At 35.0% G+C, this 20,231-nt stretch overlaps 1 protein-coding gene across 2 annotated transcripts in view; it reads right to left on the bottom strand.

The window, feature by feature from the left end:
* Positions 1 to 20,231, bottom strand: part of LOC111508868 (uncharacterized) — a 162,987-nt gene that overhangs the window by 8,631 nt on the left and 134,125 nt on the right. For both annotated transcript variants that reach the window (XM_074184531.1, XM_074184532.1), the window contains exons 7-8: positions 6,747 to 6,898; positions 2,194 to 2,309 (exon numbers count right to left, since the gene is read on the bottom strand). In XM_074184531.1, the coding sequence (XP_074040632.1) occupies positions 2,194 to 2,309; positions 6,747 to 6,898 (268 nt within the window). The remainder of the gene's footprint in view (positions 1 to 2,193; positions 2,310 to 6,746; positions 6,899 to 20,231) is intronic.

The following is a 20,231-nucleotide window of genomic DNA, read 5'->3' as shown; positions in this document are numbered from 1 at the left end:
GGTTTGAAATTCAGAGATCATGTATCATATTTCATAAATCAGATTGGGTGACTGAAAATGATTAACAGAAGGGAACTGCATCTGGCTTACTTCGTTCATAACGTCAGAATAAAATAGCAACTTCAATATCTTCTGAAGAAGTTGATATACAAACGCGATACACATGATAGAAGTCTTAGAAATTGGACTGAATATTCTATCCCACGGCATAAATACAAACAGTTCGAGCGGTCGTTCTCTTATAAAGCAGTTAGTATCTACAATAATATCGAAGAGAGTTTGGAAACGCTTTCTTCATGATCTTTCAAATATATATTGTTCATTTTCAATATGTTAGAATTAATTTCTTTCGTAAATAATTACCTCTGTTTGCTTGGTTAAGTGGAAGAAGAGCGATGTATGCTAAACTCCGACAAGTTAAATAAAGGTCATTTATCATTATCATTCATTCATTCATTATTATTCAATGGTTGAAAATGAATTACAAGTAACGTTATGTGACTTTCAATATTTGTTGCAGCAAACCCTTTCCTTTGATACGCATATCATAAGGATGCATGGAAAATCTATCTATTGAAAACACTTTCCCAACACCAAAACAAAATCACGGTCTTTCGACGTGTGTCTCACGAACCAAGTTTTATATGCTAGTGGCCTACCTACTACCTGTTGGTAGTAACTAACTACTGACGGTTAGTATTACCTAATTCTACATGTTATTGTGCCTATGCTGACCTATTTTTTTCAATAACTTCAATCTGTTATATTATATATTTCCTCTATGTTAGTGACGATCCCCTACATTTTTTCTCTAATATTTTTCTTTTTATTTATAATTATATGAGACCAAACGAAGGACTGTTCAAAAACGAACCTTTTTCGCTATTTTACACTTTTCGTTTTCCCAGCGTTCGAAGGCATCCAGAAACCTTTTGTCATGTACCGATCTCAACAATTTCGAACATTCATCACATATTCTGTGGTTGTTCTCTATGGCATGTTGAGCGAAATTAGATTTCTCCGGTTTATGAAACCGAATATGCCGAACATGTTCATTGTAGCGAAATAATATAGTCCGTTTGGTTAGACCAACATAATTCTTATCGCAATCGTCGCAGCTTGTTTTAGAAATTCCAGACTTTCCTTTTTCCAATGTCTTATGTTTCGGACTGCCCAACATTTGTTGCGGTGTACGTGCAGTTTTGAAAGCCACTCTTATATTCAAGTTTTTGAATGTTCGGCCCAACCCATTGGTGTATTTGGATTCAAATGAAAGCACTATAGTTCCGAATCTTTTTTTTTTCGAAAAGTAGAGGCATTGCAGAGCTACATCCACTGTGTTTGACGGATATCCGTTGCTTTCAACCACCTCTGTAACAACTCTTCACTCAATCTCATACTATCTTTGCTCAAGGGAAATGTGAGCTGTTTATGGACAAGACATTGTAGTCCCGCCATTTTTTGTCGTGGGCAATGATGGGAGCTGTCAGGGATATACCTGAAAGTGTTCGTATTCTTTCTATTTACATTAAACTCTAGATTCTCATCGACATTTTTAGTAACTAGTACATCCAGGAATGGAAGGGCCTCATTATTTTCAATTTTATTTGCATTTTATATGAATTTTATACTTGCAAATCTGTTGTTGAGGCAAGATACAAAATCACCTTACTCCCATTCGTATAGAAAATGGCAAATATATCGATTGAATTCAGGTCCGTGGAAAGTAATTCAACTCTTCCCTCACTTCCTTATTTCAAATCTGCTCATGAACAGATTAGCCATGTACGGGTTTCCAATTACTGTATCCTAATGTTGTCTATAAAAACAGTTGGCGAAATAAGAGCAATTTTGTTCTATGCAAATTTTGGAAAGCCCCACTTATCAAGCATCGAAAATCTAGTTCGACATTTTGAGCAATTTGCCATATTAGATGTAGAATGGCGTAACTTAGCCAAACATACATTATTTTCCAATCCTGAGGTGTATATAAAATTTGATCCCAATCAGTTGCAAAGAACTGCTCGAAAATTCACTTGCAAGATCTGACCTGCGAATATTCAACTTAAACTGCAGCAGAAGGTGAACATGTTCAAAAAACGTAAAATATTTCTTAAATATTTGCTACCGTTTGTAAGAAACAATTTCATGCATCATGCATGTATTTTGTAATGTGAAAGAAATAATTCTTACTCAGTTCGATATATCTTTCCTCCCTCAAATCAAACTCTGGCCATTCCACGTCATATTGAGCCCAATAAGCTGGATTCATACTATAAAACATCTGTCGTTTTGGCATGTTTGGATTCCTGGAATGAGAAATATAACTGTTATGACTTTTATAACTGCAAATATTTAATATTTTACAAAATCACCACAACATTATGGACTTACATAATTCAATTATATATATATATATATATATATATATATATATATATATATATATATATATATATATATATATATCAAATAATGTAAAAGAATAATCGTACTCTCTCTTCAAGCAAAAAATTTAAAAACTGCTGACAATGAATGCTTTTTACAGCCTTGACGAATTTGTGAACTATTGCAAAAATACCTAATTTATTTTCCTACTTGTATGTATGTCCCTTGTATGAATATTGTACTTTCAAAATAAACTATTGAATTTCTTAATTTTTTAAATTTTTTTGCATAGCATTACTAATGTGCTAGTACGTATAATATGACCTGTCGTATCCAAGCTTGGCTTGGCTTGGATATGGCAGCTTGGCTTATGAAAGTGCCAAGAAGAGTGTTAAAAATTGAATACGTCAGGAAAAAATGAATCGTTTCATGGAAAAAGTCCAGGATTCTACCAACAGAAACAAAACACTGGAGTATCATGAAACAACCTCAAAGAAATAAAGAAAACAAATGCATAGTACTAAGTCATAATGACAAGATAATAAATACCAATGAAGAAGTGGCAGAAACATTTAGAGAGTATTTCTCAACAATAATTGACGATATAAAAAGTTGAGTCTATATACATATCACCTGAGTAATTGGAAATAGACTCAAAGGTTTTCATTGAAAATTGGAAGAAATGACATTGTTGAGTTTTTTATTAGAAAAATTAGGAGCTCAGTTATTTGGAAAATTTCAGAAAAAATCACGAATATCAAAGAAACATGAGGTTACCTTTGATATTCGTGAAATGAGGTTTTTCGTAGGAAGAGATGTCATAGCTTTTTCTCACTCAAACTTGTTCTTCAAGAACATTTGCATCTATGGTTCAGCCTGTCAGCACTGGTAAGACCTATGGTGGGTCAGAATAGTGCAGTTGGATCGCGAATGTTCCATCTTTGGACTATAATTTCATGTGAGTAATCTGCAGGGAAGACTGCAGTGTAATACAGAATACCAATCCCGTGGTCGATGTCGAAGCTTGGCTTTGAAACTGACCCCCTTTGACATCTTTTCAAGGAACCATGTTTATTAGGTTATACAAGATTTCTACTATTATCTTCAAGCAGAAAAAAACCCTTCAATCTTCATTTCGTAATGGACTTTTGTTCATATATAATGTCTAGGGATAGGGTCTTCGTTAACAACGCTAGTTTTCAAGCTCTGTTGGTCTGAAATGAACAATGGTCACAGCGGTGCTATGTTGCAAGGTGAAGTTTTGATTTCGTGAGAGATCGCATCATATCTTTTCGCAAGTTTCATTTCAGTCATTCAGTGGATAGCTCACTAGTGACATTTTTCATTGGGGTATAACATGTTTTACGGTTGAATAATTTCACAATTTCATGTATTTGGTGAATTCAGTCTAGCCATGCTGGAGATGAGTCAGGATTGAGCTCAATTAAAATCGTATATCGAGTTGTTAAGATCACTTTTCAATAGTTGAAGTCAATGAAAAATATCACGGAATGAAAAAATAACGATGAGTAATATGCTAGTACACTTATTCTTTTAACAATAATGCTACGAACACTAGAATATCAGTATTAGAGCTATTTTCCAGGTTTTCCGGTCATGGTCTGTTTTGTTTGGACAGAACACAAGCAATACAGAGGCACATTGGATTTGAATCGCTAGAGGTTCAATCCATATGGCAAAACGTTAGCAGGAAGTTCATTTCATATAAACGTAGTTCTCCAAATGGAAGAGTTTTCGTACAGTGACGTTTTAGGTGTACTGAGCTGAACTCCAAAACGATGAGAAGCCATAGTCCATCGCGTATTTCTGATATAAACTCATCTTTGTGTAATCGAATGTGCCAAGTCGTTGAACACTTTCCGCGAAATTGTCAATAGAAGAGAGACAAATCTCCAACCTTTCTTCGATGTTGCAGACTATCAAGGTTGCAAGTGATGTTCGCGTCTCCAATCTGACGAATGACTTTTCTCTGGATGGAATCCAGCAGCTTCAGGGTATGCTTAGGGTCGGAGTTCCATACATGAGAACCATACTCCAAAGATGGTCTGGTCTGAGCTTCATAAATCATCAGAAGTTGCTAGGGTGTATACAGTTTTGTGCTTCGGAAAAATGTACCTGTAGGGACAGTCGACAATTTATCTTGTGTCCAGAGTGACGGGTACCCACACTTCTTTTTGTTATTTCAATGCAGACCGGCCAGCAGTTACAAGGAATCCAGTATATCATAGTTCCAATTTAAATTGGAATCACGAAAAGAAATGTGGGTACCCGTCTCTCTGAACACAAGAGAAATTGTCGACTCGGGCAAACCGATAAATCAGCTGTAGCTGAATATGCTCTCCGCATAAGTAACACACACGTCTCATACGTATCATACATAAAAAATGCTCTGTGACTCCTTGGTACTCTCACTCTTCAACCACTGCGATGTGATATACAGTCCTTGCTTGAATGGAGTAGATGCCCCACGAATACAGAAAATGCAAAATTCATGTGTTCGACTTATATATCTGTTTAAAATCTGTTTTTCCGTTAACCAGCTGTTGCACCCCTACGAACGACAACTCTCAGAAGTCGAAACTTGTGCGAGCTAAGGATTAACGAGGTCTTACCTTTTAACGTGTGATTCCTAACACGGGTTGGACGATAGCAAGTGAAGATCGATCGTTCAGACTAGGGCTTGAACTACCGACCAACACGGCAGTCAATTCGAGTGAGTGAACAAATCACCCACGCCGAACCGCTTGGGTACCGACCGACCGATGGTATACGTAAATTCAAACGAATATCTATATCGGAAGAACTTAAGCAATTATTAATTAAACAGTTATTTTTGTTTTCAAATATATATATACACAACTCGAAGATGAACAGTGAGGGTAAGGTTAAAATTTTATATTTTATGAAGAGTTCTTTACAATTTTGTCTTGAAGAGACTCCTGCTATACATCTGATAATTTTTTTCTGCGCTTTAAACACTTTGTCAGCTAGCGCAGATGTTCCCCAGAAACAAAGACCGTATCTCAATTTTGATTCAGTTTGTAACTTTCTGATTCAGGTGAGAGATAATATGTTCACAATGCTTATTGAAATTTAAATGTTCATCCACATAAATGCCTAAAAATTTTGTGTCGTGTTTTCTCGAAATATTTGTATCATTTGAGCGCAGTGATAAATCTAGATTACATTTTTTTGTCTGTTATGAAAACGATTGAAATTGATCTTTTCCACGTTAAGCTGCAAGTAATTATCAATGAACCATTAATTTATGTTATTCATAAGAATATTGCATTGTTCGTTAAGAATTGTTTCTTCTCTATTGAAAACAACTATAGATATATCATCTGCATACAAAGTGTACGAGTCTCCATCATAACTATTTGGAAGATCGTTTATGTAGCAGAGAAATATTTATTTCATGCCCAGTGAAGTTATGACTAGATTACAAATAATGCCATCTCTCTTTCCTCTCCTTTTTTTCTTCCTTCTCTTTTTTTCCTTCTACTCTACATTGTAGAATACTCTTTCTTTTTCTCTTCAGGCCGTGATGAGAGAACAGAAGCAGTCTCTGCTGCCATCTGAAATTTTCCTTTTTTGTTTTTGTTAATCATATCTTCATCAAAGGACATGTTTTCAACTGTAATATGTGGTGGGAAATGAAACTATTATTAATATTATTATTATTATACTCGATGAAACTCAAAATCACTAACCAAAAAAATATAGAGAGGCAATATTAATTCAAAAACACAAGGACAATTTCAACAGAAGAGAAAAGACAATGAACAGCAATAAAATCTGCCTACCTGTCCTAACCGGTACAAAAAAAAACAGGTAAATCAATCCAGAGGAACCAAACCACACTCAACAAATAATTATGTACAACCATAGTGAGATAGCAGCACCGTAGTCAATGCGGTCGGAACGACAGGACAACAATTCAAGCATCAACTCGGCTATGCGACCGTTACCAGATCGTCTCTGAAAATGTCTACCGCAGTATTAGGCGAAACGTATGGCATGAAAACCTGCAGACCACACAGTTATCTCCGGCCGTAAAAGTTTACATTATTCGTAAGTATATTAGTCGTAAAAATGTTCCATATGTTCCTCCCTATAAAACTATAAACGAAAAAGCAATACCATGAAAAGGGCATTTTTCCCATTTATGACATTAAACTCCGAAATAAAACTATAAAAGCTCGAAGTATGTTCCTTAAATAGATTAGAGACTCGCTGTTACCAGCTTTCTCGGTAAATAAGGGTTGTAATTCACTGAAATGATTGTTCTTGAAGGCATTATTAACGTTAAATAACACTATAATTGTGGTACTTACCCTGTCTCAGCAAAGTTGGAGAAATACATCATAACTATCTCGGAAAACATTCGCTCTTCTTCTCTGTACGTGTCTGTGAAGTGAAATTTTGGCCCGTCTAGAGGCACCCCAAACACGTACGGCAGCTCTTCTCCATTATAGCTCTTGTCTCTCTGGAACGGATTTTAAATTTAGTTCCCCAAAATAGACTGCTATTTATAATTAATGGGACAAAGTCGAGACTTCGGTCAACACCCTGTTTGAGATATTGTTATTGTGGCGGAGAAAGTAGACCACATGTGTCCACTGGACGAATTCATTTGAGGTTACTGTTTATTGCAAATGACATTGTTACACAGGGTGGAACAAAACTCTAGTAATTGCGATACAATTTATCTCCGTTTAAAATTATCGAATTTTGTCTAGATTTGTGCCCAGAATTTTCGTCCTCCTGGAAGTATCTCTCTATCTGTTCGTGAAAGGTATTCGGGAAAAACTATCATTGCGGATTTTTATCAACGCAATAAAACCAGAAACAATAAATTTTCAGAATTATTGTTCATTTGTCTGTGCGTTTATATACGCCAGTTGGGGTGCAGTTTTCCAAATACACACATCGGAAAAGTCTAGGGATATTTTTAAAAATGACAATAATTTTTTTAGATCGCTTTAGGGAAAAAAAAGTTGACGGGTGATTATTAAACGAATGTAACTTACAACAAAATTTATTAAATGGTCAAAAATAGTGAGTGCGCATATAAGCAAAACTGAAAAAAAATATGGCTCTTCTTTGGCACCCCGAAAAAAAATCATAATACAAAAAAAATTGGAATAAGTACAAAGTATGGCCTCCACGCTGGTTTATTACGGCCCTACATCTATCGTGCATCGACAAAATGAGATTGTCAATGTCTTGTTGAGGTACATTTGCCAATTCAGAGCTTAAAAGCTCTATCAAACGTTGTGTGAATGTTCCCCATATGCGGAGTAATCCTTCGTTGAAGCATGTCCCACACATGCTCGATGGGATTCAGGTCCGGTGATTGTGCTGGCCATGGCAATACATCAACTCCTTCGTTGGTGAGCCAGTCAGTCACTAGACGCGCGACATGTGGACGAGCATTATCGTGCATTAGGTGGAAGTTTTCACCAACAGCACCAGCAAACGGACGGACAATAGGTAGAAGAATGGTGTCGAGTTACTGTCGAGCAGTGAGGGAGCGATTTGGAAAAACGAGATCGGTTTTGCCGCCGATCATGATTTCGCCCCATAGCATTACTGTACCACCTCTGTATGTGTGGACTTCCTGGACGTGTCTCAAACGTTCATTATTTCCAGGTCGTCTCCACAGTCTTACTCGACGAGAATCTGGATGAAATCCAAATCTGGATTCGTCTGTAAACAAAACTGTGGCCCAATCATTTGCATCCCAGTTTTGATGTTCTTGACACCACTCTAATCTTCTACCGCGATTGCCTCTCGACAATGGTGGACATCTAAGTGGCCTTCTGTTGTGGAGATCTGCTTCATGCAGTCGATTTCTGACAGTATCACGACCAATGGTTACCTGGTGCGTCTACTGCAACACGTTATCCAACTCAGGTGCTGTGATTGTCGGTTGTCTTCTTGCGGTTAAGACCAAAAATCGGTCTTGAACTGCAGTTGTAGCGCGTCCTCGCCCTGGATGTTGTTCGGCTGGACTGCCAGTTTCACGGAAACGCCGCCACAATCGACTGATAACACTTCTGGAGACCCCCAAACGAAGAGCTACATCATTTTGTCGCATGCCACCTTGAAAAAGCCCTACAGCTCTATTCATCTCAGCCAATGGTAAGTGATGGCGTTCCATATTAAAGCACAATATTTCCAGTTTAATTGATGAGCAAGAACTGTATAGAATGTACAAACTCGACACTTTCAGACTATTCATTTTAGCCTAAAACCTACAGTTTGTAAAAAACTTGATAAAAGATTAGTTACCGTTTTTGCAGGCTTTGTTCAACCCATAGAAATCTACAAGGTGGTCGAGTGTACCAATTTAATCGAAATTAAACGACCTCGTGCATTTATTTTTATGATATTTAGTATGTTATAAAACTATCCCTAGACTTTTCCGATGTGTGTATATTACAGTAAACTTCACTCAACATTCACTCGATTTGAAAAATTACGTCAAATATTCATAGCGAAAAAATACTATACAAATACTTTTCAGTTGATTTGGATGAAATATTGGTGAACTAAATACATAGATAAATGAAGACATAAGTGATAAATGAAGCTAAATGAAGACATGAGAACTTTTCACTGAGAAAATTCAAAAACTTCAAGTTCACATGAAAAAAGTGACTGAATCAAGAGTACACTTCAACCATGCTCTCAAAAAACCATTGAATATGTAAAAGTATTACATAATATACATTGTACAGTATTGCACAATATTGTACGGTACAATCCAATATAGACGTATCCATAACAAAATACTTCCATATTTCCTTATTATGGAAACAAAAAAAATGAAACACAAAGTTTATGAATGGATCAAAGTCGAAAGAAATCGTTTCAAATCAACGGTAAACTAAATTTAACAGCAGGATGTTTAACAGATCGAGCGGCCAAATTGAAAGGGAGATTTGTTTGTTTTCTTTCCGTTTTCCTTGATGCTATCGAATGAACTAGAGTACCTTTTTGTGGTTTGTTAGTTTGTTGAGAGTCTATCAATCTTTCTGTACTTATCACAAAGCACTAAAGATAGCAGTTCAGCTGTTGGTGTATCCGAACAGGAAATTTGAAAGATGATAATCTTGAGTGATGTAATGATGCAAACATTGATTTTTTCAGGCCATTATCAGTTTCAGTTTTCAGCTATGCAATTGTATTATACTTTCATGAATCTGAAGGTGACCTAAGTGAATGTTTGAGTGATATTGATTAAAAAAAATATTGAAAAATATATGATTTCATATATAATCTCGATATTTGCTGTATAATATAACGAAATATTCGTATGATTGGTTTCTGTGTTTTCCATCTTTCATTGAGAAGATTAGTTAGTGACATGGGATACTATTGATGACCGATCATAGCATATAAAAATTGTTTTGTTCGAGTTGACTGATTTATAAACTAGTCCGTGTATATGACAGTCGTTACATAAGAATGTTGTGCCAATTTTATGCCTATAATGATTGGACAACTGATATGCGATACTCAAAGTAGAAACAGGTAATCTCATCACAAGAAACAGGCCAACTCAGAGCCACTAGTCATCGGCTTCGTGTTAATGTAGGACAGACACTACATCGCACTGATGAAAGGCCAATTAACCAAAAATCGGTCTGCATGAATGTGTTACCGCCCAAAGCATATGGCGAAATTACTTCTGAGGAGAATTCTGCACTGACACCTGTCGAATATAATACAACGCCCTTCGTGGTATGAGCCAGAGGAGTAGTTGTTTTCTGATAGGTGTTAGTCCATGAACTTACTGTATAGAAGAGTGGATGCTGTCTTGAACGGATTGTTTCTTCAGATGATTTGATATTGTTGAAATATAATAAAAATATGAAATATGAAATTCAAAAAGTATCTTTAAAAAATTCATTCATATTATAGTAAGTTCGATAAGGCAATTACATGACCGTTTTTCTGAATCATTCAATATCGTGAATGTCTCTCAAAACACTATGAATCATAAAGTCGTACACGAAAGATTCATTTGACCTTGGGAGTTCGAAAATATTTATTCTCGCCTGATGGATACGGAAAATTCGGGAAGTGTTTTTATTGAAGCATGCTTTTTAATAATAAAAATTAGCAGAAACTGTGCAAATTTTGTAACAGTCAAAGAGAGATTCACACGCCTGTGCAATTCAATGAATTGTTGATAAGGTTGATACTTCTAACTCTTCAGAAAAACTTCGTGTACCTGACACACCAGTTGCATTCGTCAGCAGCCTCTCAACTGTACGTAAAATAGTCAAAAACAAACGCAAGACGCGATGTGATACGACATTGCCAAAACCTTCAGATGTTCATCTAATAAAATCATTGAAAAAAACAATATACGACTGTTACAAAAGCAATGAAATTTCTACAACTGAAATCATAAGGAAGAAATCGAATACTTCCAGCCATAACGTCAACTGCTGTGAGGAAACTCTTCAGAACTAGATGAAGAAACTAGGATTTAGATTTGAAATAATGAACAAACGTCAAGCAGTTATGGAAATCAGAAGAATGGTGGAATTTCATAACAAATACTTAGAACAAATAACTGAATATAGAAAAGAACAACGGCAAATTTTATATCTGAACAAAACTTGGTGTCACAGTCACAATACAGTTACGAAAGGGTGGACTGATGGTTCGAAAATGTATACGTCAAACATGCCTGCAAAGAAAGGATCGCGAATAATCATTGTGCGTTGCGGTTGATGTATAGGATGAGTTTCGAATTCTTTGAAATTATGTGGAAAAAACTTGGGGACTGTAATGTTGACTATCATAAGAACATGGAAGCAAATATATTCGAGGATTGGTTTGAAAACACATTGATCCTAAATTTGGATGCGAATAGTGTGATAGTTCTTGACAATGCGTCCTATCACTCGCGACAGCTCATCAAAGTACCGAATAAAAATTCCAGGAAAGATGAAATACAAAGTTTTTTATTTGATAACAATTTGTATTTTGAAGATTTCTATACCAAAAATCAACTACTTGAAGTTTTACAGACAAAAAGTATATGCGTTTGAAAAAGTATATGCCCTTGATAGTATCGCTGAAAAGTATAGACACACCATACTGAGACTTCCCCCTTATTTTTGTGTTTTTAATCCCATCGAGTTGATTTGGGGGAAATCATCAGGCGTAAAAATGATTTTTCAAAATGGTGGAAATGACGACAGTGATAGTGAAACAGAGAATATGGAAAAGGAATTATCAGAAGCTTTCGAAGAAAGTTAGTGAAGTGTTTTTGAAGCCATATATTTTATTATATAGTTATTGTGATTCTTATATAATCAGAAATGATTATTGAATAACAAAATTAGTTACCTCTCTAACTATATTATTACAGGGGGGCTGTTAAAAGGTAGGTTGCACTATATCGTTTACTTGAACTATATTCATATTTATCCATCTCCACTGCGTTCAAACTCATTATTTCATCTCATATTTCTGCTTCTGTTTCCACTTGTTATATCTGTATTGAAAACTAGTTCGATTTGAGGTACCACACTATTCATTAGGGGGTAATATTCCTGATTTAACAATCTCTTACGGACGTTTGAGAAACGAAATAGCGTATTCTTATTCCTAAGCAATGAACACCTGGATAGATAATGTGACACTAGGGGCTTGTAATGTCCTTTGCGATACATAAGGCTCACCAGGGAGACGACTTCGAAATTTTATCACACGACATTGAAACCGGGCTTTACGCGACTCCATCTACTAGAAAATTTATTGCGCTCTGGGAAATGAACAAGTGGCTTTCTGTTTGATGATTATCAAAGAATTTTTGAGAGAAGAAGGGCGCGACATGTTTGAGGACTCAATATTTTTCATCATTCATCTCGCACAATTTCGAAAGGAAAGAGAAGAACGCATTTACCGCCCGTACTTCATTGAAAACATAAAAGTGAATAGTCTCTACATTATTGGCGCAAATTTGTAGTAACTTCGGAATGCGGTTGTTGTCCTCCTCTTCATAGAAGAGAATGTACACCTCACTTGGTGATCGAAACACGTGTCGAGGTGTAAAAATAACGATTTGGTGTTGGGAAAAAACTCCAGTAATATTCAAACAAGCTCTTATTAAAGTGTCCTTAAAAGATCAAAATGAAATTTCAAATCACATGAACCACATTCATTTATGACTTTACAAAATTGAAATTATAATAAAAGCTTGTCGCGATGCCTAAAAGAAATCTCTACATATTCAGTCCGATGAAATTTAAATCAAGAAACATTCTGACAGGTACAACATTCAACTAGGTACTGCAATACATTTCAAACCCAATACTTAAATCCTATGTGTGCAAGAAAGTTATAGAAGGTTAAAGTTCCACATTTTATTTAATTCGGCACTTTTACTCAATTAAAAACATTATGAATTGCTTACAAGTTTAGTAGGTGCCTACCTAATTACAAAATTTCAATTACAAATTGAAGTTATCGCGACAAGCTTCTATTATAATTTCTACTCTGTAAAGTCATAAATGAATGTGGTTAATGTGATTCAAAATTTTATTTTGATCTTTTTAGGGCACTTAGATTGAAGCTTGGGCACTTGAATAAAAGTCTTTTATCATTATTTCATTTTATATTTTTTAGTTTCAATCGATAGTTATCGATCAATACGAAAGTCCATCTATAAAACGGAGAGCCCTTATTATTAGAATAAACTATATTCTATAGAAGTAGGTAGGTACCTACTCCTCCGGCATACCTTATAGAAGAATTAGCTTGTTATATTTCTTAGTCTATTCATTTCATTGATGGTGTCATTATTACATGGACGAGTCGCAGTTAATTTCGAACAGTCTAATTCTCTTATCAGGAGACCTTTGGCGTTTCAAGTTAACGCTTTCATTGGTAAGTTTTTCATTTCGTTTCAATTTCTCTTTCTCTAATCTTCTTTTCCTTTGTGTTGATGTTTCTTCATTTCCATGAGTGTTCCCACGAGTACCGAAGAAATATCTGTCAACCCTCCCAGAATTTCGTTTAGCAGGGTAAGAGCTAATGTACAACAGGGTGCACTCCGGTGCCCTGAGGTGGTACGATCACGACATCATTTTACACTATAATGCCACTCAGTCCGCGGCACGGCCTCACCTTGACTTGGGTGGTAATTTGGTGAAAGATGCGCCACTTTTTTCAGCGTAGAGCTTACTCGTGCCTGACGAAACACCGTTCCGAGTTTGACTTTGGAGTTTTCCTTCTCCTAGATGGGTTGCAGACCAATACTATAGACGCCCATCTCACCAAATTACACAAGTCATGGTATGCGTCTTGTGCCTGTTGCTCACATTGCGTGATGGACCCTCTTACTCTGGAAACTTAGAGGATGGTAGATAATAATATTTTTCACGATGCAAATAAATATGGGTTCTTACAACCTACGAAACCATTTATTGTCTTCTTTTCAGAGTCAGGAATTAGGTATTTAAAGGTAAAAGCTTGATTTAATTTTTTTTCTAGAAATATATTTTTTTTAATGAAGCCAACCCTGGATGTGGCATCTATTGCATGGCGGGCCTACCAATTGCCCATCATGAGCGAATGCGCTATTTACCGCTTAGGTGATCTCTCGTACGGAGCCGATCCTGGCAGTACCATCAGGTCACGTTTATGATTAAGATGCATTGTCATCGGTTCTGGATCAGCTTGCAAAATTTCACGTCAATCGGATACCGGAAAGTGGGTCAAATCAAACTTGCAAGATTTGTTAACATATATACAAGTCAAGTGAAATAAAAGCTTTCAATTTTAATAATCTGAGGAATTTCAATGACTTGCGTGAAACAATTCCCATAAACGCTGCTCTTAATATTTTTTTTCAGAAACTTTTTTATTAATAAAACAACGATAAAAATGAAATGAAAACAACAATAAAATTTAATTGGCGCTCCGGGGCGAATTCATTGATTTCAGAGGCGCATTTGCTTTTTCAGCTGCAGGAAAACCCGGAAAAACCTGCAGCACCACATCATCTGAAGATCTTGATCTAATAATTATTATAATGATAATTTAAATAATTAATATAAACGATTGAAAAAATTATAAACCAAAAAGATAGCGAAGCAGAATCACTATAAGAATCTCATAGAGGAATCGAATGATAGAAATAAGACGATCTGGGAATAATGTTAATACACGTCTGAATGAATAAATTACAAAACGACATGGAGCTTGATCATGATGGTCAATGAATCTCGGATAAACAGCAACTTGCAAATATATTTGGTAACTTTTTCGTGACGGTAGTAGATGAAAAACTCAAAGCCAATTTCAGTAACGGTCTTTCAAATAACTGCACAGCCTTTTCTGTTGTCAAAAATAGAAGTTATAATAAGAAACCTAAAGAATTGAAAATCCACTGGAATAGATGAAATTCCAGTTTACCTAATGAAAAAGTGTGTTACAGAAATTGCATCATATTTGGTGTATACTTTGATTAAATCAGTTTAACTGGGTTAATTTTCTATTCGGCTGATAATATCCAAAAAAAAATGATAGGCATTTCTTGCTCTACTATAGGCATGTTGCATTATTGAGTATATTGTCAAAGGTATTGAAAGAAGAGATGGCACATAGGCTGAACCAATACGTAAAAAAGTTCAATATACTTATCCCATACCAACATGGTTTCAGAGGAGATCCTACTGAAACTGCAACTAGAGATTTGATTCAGTTGATGCAGGATAAGATGGAGGCAGATGAGTTGGTCATTGGATTGTTTTTCGTCTCATCCCGTGCCTTCGATACTCTAACTTCAATTTCATCTTGACAGAAATGTTCGGTATACGTGGAAAAATCAAAGACCGGTTCAGTTCATTCCCAGAAAGAAAGAAACTGATAGTTAGAGTGGATGATAAAACATCTGATGAATGCATAGTGGACTCAGGAATTCCTCAGGGTATCGTCTTGGGTCCACTGATTTTTTCATTATTTATAAATGACCTTTGTGAGGTTGAACGAACCCATATTTATTTGCATTGTAAAAAAATATCATTATCTACCACCCTCTAAGTTCCCAGAGTAACAGGGTCCATCACACAATGTGAGCAACAGGCACAAGAGGCACCATGACTTGTGTAATTTGGTGACATGGGCATCATTAGCGTTAGTTCCTTAAGTTTTTCTGTTGGAGGACTCTCCGTTTTATAGATGGACTTTCGTATTGATCGATAACTATCGATTGAAACTAAAAAATATAAAATAAAATAATGAAAAATTTTAAAACAAGCTTTTATTCAAGTGCCCTAAAAAGATCAAAATGAAATTTTAAAATACATTAACCACATTCATTTATGACTTTACAGAATTCAAATTATAATATTTATTTGCAGACATTATGAATTGCTTACAAGTTTAGTAGATGCCTCAACATACTCACTGTATTCAAATCGTGTATCAACAACAAACATTCGCCACAATTGGAAGGCATTTCAATTTTTTATTCAACCCTGTTACATTTTCAATATAACAGCAGGAGTTTGTTCTGTTATGAGAAAAGCATACTGGAGTGATTGATAACCCAATATGCCATGTCAAATCCACACAAAAATAAATGTTCGGCCGGAAATTTTGGCTAACCCAGAAATCGATTTTCTGGAAAATGATAAATGTCTCCAAACCGGATATAATAATGTCAGGACGGACAATTCCGCTTTCTGCTTCGATTAGTTTGTTGGAGGTTAAAATGGCCACCAATATGTCTTGGCACAATCATGTCCCTGTAATTGCAAAGGTTGCTTCTGAAAATTTTGGAACACCGAACCAAAAAACTGTACACACCGCAGCAACTTTTGATGTTTTATAAAGCTCAGATCAGACCTTCTTTGGAGTATTATTTTCATGTATGGGGTTCCGCCCCTAAGCATACTCTGAAGCTGCTAGATTCAATCCAAAAAGGGGAATCCGCCTGATTGCAGCCTTGATAGTCTGGAACATCGTAAAAAGTTGAGGATTTCACCAAGAACGGTACATCTGCAGACTGTGGGTGGTTCAACTTACACAGTAAAAATTATCTCTTTCAAACGAGATCATAGGTTGCTTTAAAATTTTCATCTCTATTGAAGAAATCATTACTTCATGCCAACAGCGCCATGTTCCACAAGAGAATCACATTTTTTTTAACGAAGAAATCAAATTTCTTGGCCTTTCAAAGACATCATTCGTTTGATTATATTATTGCGAAGATGAACTATTTTGAATCAAGAAAATATAATATCATCTCAAAATCTACCGTCTATTTAAAGAGAAAAATAAACTGTTTCAAATGGAGAGTAATATCAAAATGATCTGAAAACGGATTGTTTGTTTGAATTCAAAACTGTATCCCTTCAAATAACTCAATTCGTTTGTTACAAGAGTTTTGTGAATCTATATACAAAACTATATTATGATCGATTGAACAGGAATTTTGTATAGAATGAACATGAGCAGGATTTCTTTTAAAGAAGTATTTCATTCATTTCAGTTCGAAACAAAAACTGTTTTATTTGAATATAGATATTATTGAAAAGAATTTAAATTCAGTATCATGAGAAACTAACAATGTGGAACAGTGTTCGCGTACGCGTCAGTGTGGTTTGGAGAGTGACGTGTGTGTGTTGTGATTTTAAGGATGAAGTGTTTTATGTGTTTCTAGGTAGTGTCATTATTTTCCGATTATTTTGTATCTACCATAATAGAACAGATTTTATACGACTAGGGTCTCACACAGTTGGAAGATATTTTCATGGGTAAGTATTATAATTGGATAAAATTGAGGTGTTTGGTTACTTGAGAAAGAAACTTCGCTATATCAGTGAGTCCTGCGTTGTATACTAGTACGGAAGAGAAAGTGGTAAACTTTGACTGCAACTCTTAATTTTGCCCTCATTTTGCGAAAATTATATCAATGCTTCACACATGCATTATTACATTTGCCGAGCTCTGCAAGTGTATATTTAATTTCAACTGAAAAATCCTCCACGTTGATTCAAATTCGCCAATCTCTTGTTTTGAACATATCTTTTATCTTGTTTTAAATAAGTGCATTTTCTCTAAATAAAATTTGATTTTCTCTCAGATCGAATTCATTTTTTGTTGAACTAGAGAGGTACTTATAGTTTCGACAATAAATTATAATAAAAAATACCAAAATAGGCACCAGTAGGTATAAAAAGCACCTACATATGAAAGCCACTTTCTGATTTCAACATGTAAATGTTTGTTGAATTCCAAAATGTCTTTACTTTCTGTAATTACTTCATAATAGTTTTTAGTCATTGGGAAGAGAATCAGTGAATGTTTTTATTCGAATAGCGAATCACATACCTTTAAGTATGTGTGTATGATCATGAGTTAAATTTTTTCAATGAAACATTTTATATTTTCCATTGATCTTCTAATAATACTTACACAATTCCTATAACGGTTCCAAAATGATTATTTTGAAAGGTAATTTTTCTGTTAAGACTTCTGTCCACTTCAAAGGGATTTGAGGTACGTCTTTTGAATTGAATATTTATTTCTGATAAAGAGACCTCAGACAAGTTCAAAATTTTGAGAGTTGTCGTTCGTATGCGGACAACAATTGGGTTGGTTAACGGAATAAACCCACTCATACAGTTCTTCTTTCGTTTCAGAATCCAAGTGATTTTCCGGCAATCGTGGGTAAATACAAGCAGAATGCAGAATCTGATGACACTTTTTTAATGTATGTTTTCGGATTGAATATTTATTTCTGTTATTTGTATAACTGAATGATCTCTCAATAGTGTGCGGTTGGATTATGACATTTAAGCAAAGATTAGAAAAAAAATTTAGTTGTCTATTACGTTTTGTTGTTCATCATTTGCTTTTCCAGGGTAATATTTATGATTGATAATTGCTTCAAATGAACCAATCATAATATATAATGTATTATTCAATTTCTTTCCTTACCACTTATAGCTGTTCATATTACAGATGAGATACTTTGGATTCAAGTAACTAAATACATCCATATGAGAGGGACAGTTCATAAACATTAGCATAAGTTCATCTTTGATGAAGTAAATGAGTTTATTTGATTTATACAAATAAAAGCGTTTGAATGAAAAATGCTTCTCTTCAAAGGAAAACAATTAATTTTTCCTACGGAGATATTTGAATAGTGTTTCAAAACCCAATAAAAAATCTTCTTCGAGATTAATTTTGCTCACACTAAAGAATGCATACTCACTTCTTTTGAGCTAATGTGATGATTTCTATTGAAATGTATGCACAATCTTGGTGGAATGGTTTTTTTTACTTGAAATAAACGCTTATTCAGTCCATTTGAATTAATGATTCAAATTCAACATGAGAGAATATATTCTTCAGTATATAAAAATATTTCTTCATGAATATAGGAGAGCAAGATTTCTTTAAATTGAGATAATGTTCTTCACTTCGAGATTTTCATTTTTACTGTGTAGTATAACTCGAATTTCACTTTTAAAACTCTGTCATTCGGAGAATTGTGTTCATGTGGGATAAACTTTTTGAGAACGTTTTTCCAAATGAATTTATTCTACAGCGATTCAAATACAATGTGAGTCGCTACTTTCGCATAGGTATTGCTCTCACAAAGCCTCAGTGATTTCCTTGTAATATTTGTGTTTTTCCTTAAAAAACAAAATATTACACGAGCATTTTTTTCGAAGACAAAAAATAATATTGAAGAATATTTCAATTTGATGAATATAAAGTTGGCCCTAGCATCAACAATGATCCAATCAGAACGTTTCATGGAACTAGGGTACTTTTTCAACAAAATGAGGTTTTTACCAATGTGACAGTTCCTCAGTCCGTTGATAACTTTTCGGGCCGATGGATTGGAAAAGATTTGAAAGAACGGCCACCTTGATCCCCCGATCTGACACCGCTGGAACTCCCAAGAAACATGTCACTCAACTAATATTTTTATTCAAAATGACATGTAGGTTGTAATGGAGAGGGTATGCCTGACAACTAAAGTTGGCGTGTTTCGAGGGGTCTTTACAGCCCTATTATCAAATTATTCATTCAAGGTGGCTAGGTTCGACTGAAATGTATCGATTGCCATGATTTTTTGGCCTAGTAAATGAGTTGTGCGAGTATTCAATTACTCAAAACTGAAAAATCAAAGAAAGTTTCATTCATATAACATAATACAACGTATGTATTGCAACTGATATAACCATTTTTCTCATAACCCCATCGAACTTTTCTATTTTATGTAGTGGAAAAGGGTTCTGTTTCTGGCTGACATCCTTCGTCAATGTTATAGAAAGACGTGGCATATAAACTCCACAACTTCATAAAAGGATGGCACTTACATTACTTTATTTGAAATCGATATTTTATGTCTCCTACGAGTTTCCATAAGTATGGCGGCAATCACGTACCTGTCACGTACAGTATATTATGGAGATTTTATTGCATCCCTCGAAGTGATGATGGAGCTTTTTATTTTGTATACTCACACTGAGATAATAATGAATATATTCATTCCAGAGTGGTACTTCCCAATTCATTATATTCAATACCACCAAAAAATCGATTAGCAATTAGTACAATCATGTTTTTGTTTGGAAACTGCAAAACACTTTTTCGATATTACGCTAATTGGAAAGTAATTCAACCAATCACCGAAGCGTCGTTTTTCTTTTCTGTTTCCCAGTGACTGTTCTTGAGTAAACGTCCCACAAATATCCAATATCTACTGTTTGAGTGTGATCATTTTAGGAATTTTGATAGTTTAACTCATGTTTATGGAGTAATTA

Source organism: Leptinotarsa decemlineata, unplaced genomic scaffold (assembly GCF_025532065.1).
Source record: "Leptinotarsa decemlineata unplaced genomic scaffold, Ldec_3_MD MMD2_tig00026354_RagTag_RagTag, whole genome shotgun sequence".
Classification (NCBI taxonomy): domain Eukaryota; kingdom Metazoa; phylum Arthropoda; class Insecta; order Coleoptera; family Chrysomelidae; genus Leptinotarsa; species Leptinotarsa decemlineata.
This window is presented reverse-complemented; position numbering and strand designations above follow the sequence as displayed.